This window comes from Cryptomeria japonica, chromosome 3 (genome assembly GCF_030272615.1).
Source record: "Cryptomeria japonica chromosome 3, Sugi_1.0, whole genome shotgun sequence".
In the NCBI taxonomy this organism is placed as follows: Eukaryota; Viridiplantae; Streptophyta; class Pinopsida; order Cupressales; family Cupressaceae; genus Cryptomeria; species Cryptomeria japonica.
Window position 1 is genome coordinate 319,167,555 of NC_081407.1, and position 9,221 is coordinate 319,176,775.

At 31.5% G+C, this 9,221-nt stretch overlaps 1 protein-coding gene across 2 annotated transcripts in view; it reads right to left on the bottom strand.

Moving 5' to 3' along the window:
* The window catches only part of LOC131035944 (probable protein arginine N-methyltransferase 1), a 30,924-nt gene extending 24,493 nt beyond the window's left edge, over positions 1-6,431 (bottom strand). Inside the window, exons 1-5 of one of the 2 annotated variants that reach the window (XM_057967723.2) lie at positions 5,732-6,431; positions 4,276-4,286; positions 2,805-2,960; positions 2,478-2,541; positions 2,240-2,382 (exon numbers count right to left, since the gene is read on the bottom strand). In XM_057967723.2, coding sequence (XP_057823706.1) covers positions 2,240-2,382; positions 2,478-2,541; positions 2,805-2,960; positions 4,276-4,286; positions 5,732-5,951 — 594 coding nt within the window. In that variant the 5' untranslated portion in view covers positions 5,952-6,431. The remainder of the gene's footprint in view (positions 1-2,239; positions 2,383-2,477; positions 2,542-2,804; positions 2,961-4,275; positions 4,287-5,731) is intronic. The other variant, XM_057967724.1, reaches the window with a different exon arrangement.
* Positions 6,432-9,221: the final 2,790 nt, after the last annotated feature.

The following is a 9,221-nucleotide window of genomic DNA, read 5'->3' on the forward strand; positions in this document are numbered from 1 at the left end:
TTTACATTATTTTACATATTTGACCATTAAAAAATAATTAAGAATATTATTCTAATACCGCCATACAAATTTGAGGTGAACATTTACGATTTTTATTAATTTTTTATAGGTTTGTCGAATTTTGAACCTGAAGCCGAAAATTCGACGAATGCGGTGACACGGGCATGAAGTAAAAGAGACTCTCAAACCTTTATTTTGCCAACAATAGTCTACCAAATGAGATCTTTTGATCTAGAGAGACCATGCATGCCAAAATATACCTCAAGTAGAATGCACCAATTGTCAAGCTTCTCCACGTCAACATCTCCTTCAAATTTTAGTATCTCAATCTTGGTCTTAGCCTTGAATAGAAACTTTTTGAGAGAATCTTATCAACATTCGAAGTCTCTTCTTTTTCATTAGATTTGGGTTTGTCACAATCCAATCTCTTCAAAAAGACCTCCATAAGCTTTTCATGGTCTTCAATGATCGAGACAAAATTTTGGCGGCATTCTACATCCTTTAGAAACTTGCTTCAATATCCATATACTCTCCTCTTTCTACCATGCTTCTAACACTTCTTCCAATTGCAGGATTCAATGTCTCTTTGTAACTAAAATCCTCTTTCCAATTGATCTAGTTGTTGGAAGGAACTTGCAAAACACTCACAACACCTCCCAAAAGAATGAAATCATGTTGATGCCACTTGATTTGTAATCTATGATGATACCCCTTAAATCGTTTGTCAAAAATGGAGAAGTCGGTTTTAGATTGTGCCAAAAAAATGACTGAAAATCTTAAGCCAATGAAATGAAAAATATAAGACAATATGAGATGTTCAATCAACATGAAAATATGACCAAGATACTCTAAAGAAACCCCTTGTGGTTGACAACTCAGCTCAATATGGGTATACACTCACTAAGCACTCAAAAATGGCTCACAAGATGATTTCCACAACCCCTAAGGTCTTCTACTAACTCCAATTAGATGTTTAATTCCCTAAGAACCAATCACACTCCCAAAATGATCTATTGACCCTACAACTTCTATGGCAGACATGAATATGAAAAAATACAAATCGAATTCTCACTACAACAACTCTCAACAAGAGATTTAAAACCCCAGCATATAGAATTTGACCTCCATGAGATGACAAATAGTCTCTTTTGCCATGGGAAAGTTGGAATGAACATCCAAAAGCAAGAGGAAGAGGAAAAATTCATAATTTGGAATGTCACTGGACACCACAACTGCACGTAACTATTTGTCTTTGACAAGATTTTGGATAAAATATGATGGACAGCAATACAAAATATACCTCAACAGCCCAAGCAAACGAAATAGGATGTGCTAAAGCAATTAGCTGTCTTTGGGAAGGGAAGTCAATGACAACACACAAACAAAATTAATGAGTACTTACAAAGTTATGACTAACAGAAGAAAAGAAAAATTGTCAGACTTATTCTATTCCATGAGAGTTTGAAGACCTGTCTTATTGGTATCTTTTAAATCTCCAACATGCAGATGCTTATACCTACTGAGTGCTGTCAATCAGTTGCTTTTCAGATGACTATCATAACAGTTTGTATCCTCTATACACTTGCTCATTGCCCAGTTGCTTGATTCAATTTGTTCTTATCCCATAACACTCTGGCAAAATGTGGATTGGCAAGTTCAAGATAAATGTTGGGTATCATGTGGTCAAATCAAGGAGTCCAAAATTAGAACAGTACCAAACATAAATGAATAAAAGAACCTTTGAGGAATCAGGATTTCCCAGTTAGATCCTTGATTTTTTAGGTCTGTGGTAAGAAGTGTATGAGACCACATTTTTGGAAGCCCACAAAGAGATCTTTTTCCCATTTACCTTATGAATACTATCCATACCAGACATACATACTGTACACCCTTCTGGATGCCTCCTCTAAGTGTAGAGGCCTTTGCCATTCACATGCCAATATTTCCCTTTATCAATAAGCCAGCTCATTTTAAATTACAAAAAAAGATAATGAAATTCTTTTAAAACAGATTATTCAACCCCCAGATAGATAATTGCAGTAAATAAGCACAAATGAAAGACCATAAAACATGAAAGAAAAAAAAAGAAATTTGGAAAAAAAATAGTTATTCCATACTCTTTGCAATATACACTATAAATGAAAAAAGAAAATAATTAAAAATATTAAACAAAATTTATAAAGACTTTAAAATGCACCAAATATATCAACAGTTTTCACAATAATGTTGCACCACTTACCAGCCATTTATCACGAGCATATAAAACAGTGTTAAGCATGTTCTCAAAGAGAAGGAAGTAGCCCATCCATTCTGAAATGATAACGTCCACATGTTGGGTAGGTAAATCTATTTCCTCAATTTTTCCCTTGAGAACAGTGATGACTACATAACAGAATCACAAGGACATTGTTAGAAGAAAAACACAGTTAGATCATAACCAATTTGATAAATTAAAATATATATCCATCTTCCCATACCATCACTATAGCCATTTGCTTTAACAATCTCCATTGCCATGTCAGCCATGTGAGAGCATTCTACCTGCAGCAAACAATATGGGCATGCATTTTATCAACTCTCAACAACAATCTTAATCTATTGGCTTACAGAATCAACATTCATCTATTTCAACTACAGCTCACAAAAACTCCTAAAAAATAGCCTGCTTGTGAATTACTGATCATGTTCGTTTGCATGACTAAATATCCAACAAACTAAAGCACATGATGGCATATTTCTTTAATCTCCAAGGTCAAATATGTAGCAAGCAAGAAATTTAAAATGAGAAAAGTGTATTTACGCACTGCATATACATGCTTTGCCCCTCCTTTTGCACAAAAAAGAGACAAAATTCCCGTCCCAGCTCCAACATCAAGTACAACTTTATCCTTGAAAAGGAATGAATTATGATAAATTACATTTTGGTAGGTCTTCGTTCTGATTGTATCTTTTAGCATTTCCTGCAAAAACAAATTTACGTATAAAACATCTCTTTAGGCTTACTTGAAATTCAGGATCAGAGACTGCATCCTTCAAATCTCAGGCATAATATGCAATGAAATGCATTTACTCCAATAAAAGAACAAATGCAGACTATTTATTTATAAAACTTAGATTCACATGGTATGCTACAGAACAATAGCAGTTTGTGTCCATAAGCAAAGTGTTTGAGGCATCGCACTTTCACCACTTGCAGACAATCACTAACTGGACCCTGTGGAATCACACTGCTCTACAAACAACAAACAGGGCCCATTTTTCCTTGGCTGCAACTTCAACCCCTATCTACTGATCCTGAATTCAGACACCTCTTGCATTACAGAATGTTGCAGTTCCATATGTGATACTCAATCATGTGGTAGTGCTTCCTTACAGATATCTTTTTATCATGTTAAAAATCCATAGAACCAAATTATTTATATGCAGTAATAATATTGGCCCTTGAATCTACATTCCTAACATAAATATCATACCCACGCATTTAAGTTAGCAAATGCTACATAGACTTCTAGCCATAGTGGCTGCACAGTATAAAGTAACTTCCAGCACCACTCTTCTGCAAACATTAAATCTCCTCCACAGTTGTAAAATCATGCTACTGGAATGAACCATACATAGATCCCAGTGCACAGGAAGGCTGCAAAATGTGGTTCACAACACCAGGAACCTTCCAGAAAACATGTAGATTTGACTACTGTGTCTATACTAATGTTAGTGCTGGTTAAATTTTAAGCAGACATCTCTCAATAAGTATTAAAATAAAAACCCCAAAGGAGCAAAATCATGTGGAAAGTTATTATAAGTTAAAACCAAAGGAAAGGAGTTTCCGTTCACTGGAAGCTCTCACACAAAAACTATGTAGTCAAGAGTGGCAAACGCATGCTCCAGATTTATATTTCCTGGCAGAATAACTGCAGTATTATGTCAGTCAGGAACACAAAACAATACAACAGCAGGAGACACAATCAATATAATCTGCACTATATATGGTTTGGAACAAACTGGAGTACAGAGAGTAACAATACACATGTCCGCTAATTTTGACAAACCATTATATGGACAAAATGCCCAATGCTTGCAGGCAAGTGAATTTTGCACAAAAACAACTCAGGGCCCCTTACAACATTGACCAAAACTAAAAATACCTTTCTTTCTAGCACATAAAGACAAACATATGCATGCATAACTATCTTGATCACAGCTACATTTTTAGAATATAAGATGAATTAGTTCAAAGGTGTAAATGGACCAAACCGTTAGAAGTACAATACTCACTTCGTGTATACCTGCAAAAGAAACAAAGACAAATATATCAGAAATGCTGTGTAAGCTGATGAATCCTACATAAGCTGACACCAACAAAAAACCCTCAACTGGCATTCTTAAAAATCTTCTCTCTCTCATGAACAGATTTAAAACACCAATATATTATGTAAGCTAATAGAAATTTTTTTAAATATTTTTCAGTTGACATTCCTTTAAATATCTCCCTCTCTCTCATCTGCCAGCACCAACACATCACAAACCCTCATGTAAAACACATCCCTCGCCACTCTCTCTCTCTCTCTCTCTCTCTCTCTCTCTCTCTTTCATTATACAACATATATACAAAGTTACAAACACAAAATCAAAAACCCTTGTGTAAGCAGACACCAAGAACATATCCTTCAACTCAATCCTTAAAAATTAGCTCACTTTCTCTTATAACACTAAGTTACACAAAGATATCAAATTCTCACACATAAATTGCATACAAACACAAACAAATCAATAGCCTTGATGTAAGCATAGACATAAATAACAAATGTCCTTCAGCTAGCATTCTTTAACACTCCCCAAAAGCTACATATATATAAGCAAAAACATATCAGAAACGCGTCTCTTTAACAAATTTCTCTCAAATAAGCAAACATGAAAACACTGACATGTGAAAACCCCTTCAGTAAGCTGAAACTGAAAGTGGATAGCAACCAGAGTAATAAACTCCAAATTACAAAATAAGATAAATAAAGTCATAAGTTATAAACCCATCCGCCAACAAACATAAAGAAACAGAAAAGCCCGGTACATCAAAAAATAGCTACATATCACTTTTGATCAAACTCAAAGAACAAAGTAAGAAGACCTTCTGAGCGTATGAATAAATAAATAAAAAATGTTTCACAAATTGAAACACTCGAAAAAAGAATAGAAATTATACTAAAAAATACACCAGCCCACCAACATAGGAGCAAAATATCCTAACATGAAATACACAATTTTATTGAACAAATGCAAAGAATAGATTCACAGGGCGCCCAAACATGTACATGAATGCAAAGTACAGTTTACATAAGTTTATGAACATAAATAAAATGATAATTGGTTAATGCATCCACCCATCAAAATAATGAGGCCAAAATGCTCGTGTATCCTAGCATAACAATACAATGCTTCTGAACAAACAATGGTAAAATATTCTTCTGAAAAGAAAAAGAAATATGAAACTAAAGTTGCACAAGTTCATGAACACATTTAAATGATATTAATAAGTCGGTTTTTAAGCTTTGAACATGCATATATAAAAACTACAGATGTCAATGCCATAAACAAAGTATATAAATTTGGGAAGTGGATGTTGCTTTTAAGGCATACGTGAATGAAATTACAGTTTTAGTCCAGTTATACAAAATGGGTACTCAAATTAAAGATAAAACATAAATTCGTTTTTAGAAGTGCGTATTGAACTTACCAAAATGAGAATAGGAATCAAAGTAATAATCAGCACTGGTCTGATCAGAACCAGCAAAAACAATGTCCTTTGATACATTTTCAGTAGTAGCAGCAACCATGGAAGACTCGGCCTTATCTTGTTCGTCATCGACACTCATTCTGATGACTTGGGCATCCAAGCTTGAGCTTCCTGCCGATTTGTCTCCTTTAATGCCCTTGTTGCTGTTGCGCCGCCCCATTAAACTTGGTTTCTTCCTTTTTATCCTGTTTTTGCTGCACCCACTTTACGTAGTGCCTCGAAACAAATAGTTCTTACTGTTTTGGGCACTGCTATTTTGACCGAAACAGAATGATTGAAGAGAAGTGTTTTTTTATAACTTTGATGACGATTTCAATCTGTAGCGAAATATGTTCTTTGCCTCGAATCAAGGTATAATTGAAGAGGGAAAATTTTAACAAAAATTGTATGATGAGTATCCTCACTCTGAAAGTATAGAAGTGAGGGTGAGATGATGAAAGAGATTTTGTTTGTGTACAGTCATAACCTAATTTTAGAGGCTAAGAAACAAAAAAGCTTTAATGGCCGATCAGGATACTAAGGGCTGCAACATTGGGCGCCAGAACAATATATAACCTAACGGGAAACAGGCCCACTAGAGCTCCAATATATTGCGAGAGGAATGCAACAAAGCCTATGAGATTTGATTTTTTAGTTAAGTTTATCAATAGGAAAAATCTTTTTAGTTTAAATTATACAAAGTTGAAGTGTTTAGGGTTATAGCGCTCCGCCACAAGGAAGAAATCTTTAACGATAAAATTAAAATAATAATAATAATAATGAAGTAATTAAATGGAAATAAGTTCTATGCGAGTATGGGAGGTGGATAATAAGTAATAAGTAATCACTTTTCTCTTCTATTTTAAATATAAAATGGATTGGTAAAATTAAAAAGTTAAATTTAAAGAATGTGATTGTAAATTTTTATCTGTGGTAGCATTTTCTAATCATTTATATGAGGAAGTAGATATTTTACACTTTTATTCTAATATTGTGTTTCAATTTAGTTTTTATACGTAGGGACATAAAGAAGATGCTAAACAACAGGTGCTTGGATGAGATTAAACACTAGTTTTTCCAAATTTATGAAGGAGAGATCAAAGGTGTTGAACAACTATAAAATCTTTTCAAATTTGAAGCTTGACATCTAGCAAGTTAGTTGGAGCAACTTAGTTGGAGCAACTTAGTTGGAGCAGCTAGTTGGAGCAGCTAGTTGCACTCCTTACTTTAGATGAGATTAAACACCGATTTTTGCAACTTCATGAAGCAGAAATCAAATGTGTCAAGCAACTACAAAATCTTTTCAAAATCTTTTCAAATTTGAAGCTTAACGACTAACAAATTGGTTTTATTAGTACTTGTCGTTAGGCAATACTATTGTAATGAAAATTCATTTGTTGTATTTATATGGTTATTAAAAAAAATTAGTTAGACCAATGAAAAGCAATTATTTTTCTTTCTTTAATTTTTTTTAATTTATTTTATTGTATAGATGCACATTTGTTAACAATATAATTTACAAAAATTATTTTTGTTGCAAATTATTGGCTAATATTGTGTTGCCTTATAGGCGGTTTCTCATAACAACACATAAATTTTAACTTCATTATTTGTTAACCTATGAACAAGATAAAAAAAATATATTTTAAAAATATGTTATATTTAAAATGTTCTTTAATTTATAATCAAAATAAACTAAATTTCCATAATATTTTTTTGGGCAAAAAAATAAATATCCATATTAATTTAATCATAAAACCAAAAAAACATTAAATCTTATAAAAACTAGGATAATGAAACTAAATCATTGTGAAAAAATCCTAAGCAACATAAAAAAAATTGATGTAAAATATTCATTGCATTATTAAATATAATGAGTTTATTCACATGTAGTATAAGTTATAAAATTTTAATGACATTTATTGATTTATTAATTTATTAAAAAAAAATTAAATTAGTTTATTTTTAATTTTTTTTCCAAACAAATCAATTATTCAAAGGTTTATTTTTACAACTTAAAAAAATAAAATAAATATAATATATTATTAATAATTATCAAGGTCTTTCATTTTAAATAAGGGAGGTTTTTTTAATATGTTATTTCCTTTTTCCCCTTTTTAGTGCAATACTATTGTAATCAAAATTCATTTGTCATGTTTAAATGGTTATTAAATAAAATAAAATTATTAAGGCAAGTACTTGCCACTATGTGGCACTTGTTTGTATTGTAATCTTTCACTTTGATCAATATGAAAAAACTTATAAAAAAAATTGTCTACTTTTATTTCAATAAAAAAAATCTTATGTATCAAATTGTATATCATATTTACAACTTCAGAATTAGATTTTTTTATGTTTATTAATAATTTTTTATAATTTAATTTTTTTTATATTTAATGTTATAAAAATATATATTTTATATATTAAAAATTTAAATTAATTAATTAAATAATCAATTTGGATAAAATAAATAAGATTAAGATAATTAATTTCTTAGATAAAATGTTTAATAAATTGAATCATATTATAAAAAATTAGATTATATAATCAACTGCAAAGAATCATGTAAGCTTGGGAAAGGGTGATGTGTCAATACAGTGGATAGGTGCCAAACTTGCTAGATCATTTGTTCCATGCCAAAAAAAATTGAGGGAAAAATTCTTTTATTTTACTCAGCATAGATTTAATATGTCAAGATTAATAAAAAAATACAATTTCCCAAAGAATGAGTCAATCCTATTATTATTTCAAGTCATTATAAGGGTTGAATACATGCTTATAAATTTAATTTATTTTGTTCTTCTATCTCTTATGCAGTGTTTTTCTTAAAGTAATGGTCATAATACAGAAGGAAATAAATGTTACATATTATTTCACAATCAATATTGTTAGGACTTTTTGAGGTATAATACTTTGCATCATCTTGAAAAAAGGTGTGTTGTTCATCTTGTATAATGTCATGATATAAAAAATAAAAATTATCTACAACGCACCTAGGAGATTTAGGGATGAGTATATCGTATGGATTGGATATTCTTGGGATCTCTCTCTCTCTCTCTCTCTCTCTCTCTCTCTCTCTCTCTCTCTCTCTCTCTCTCTCTCTCTCTCTCTCTCTCTCTCTCTCTCTCTCTCTCTCTCTCTCTCTCTCTCTATATATATATATATATATATATAAATATAATATTAAAAAAAATTAATACCAAAATGTAAATAATCGGGCATGGTTATATAACTTCATATCATTAGTCACATGGTTTATGTAATACCACTTCGCAATTTTGTGTAAGTTTATTTCTACAAAAGAAAGCACAAGATTGGCTAATGATCTTAGCTATGATAACATTTATCTTTTTGGCTAAGGTTGGTTGAACTTCTCTTATGAATTGTATATGTGAAGATAGGAAGAATGGATGGGATGTGTGATTATCTAGTTCTCATTTGATTGTTCAAA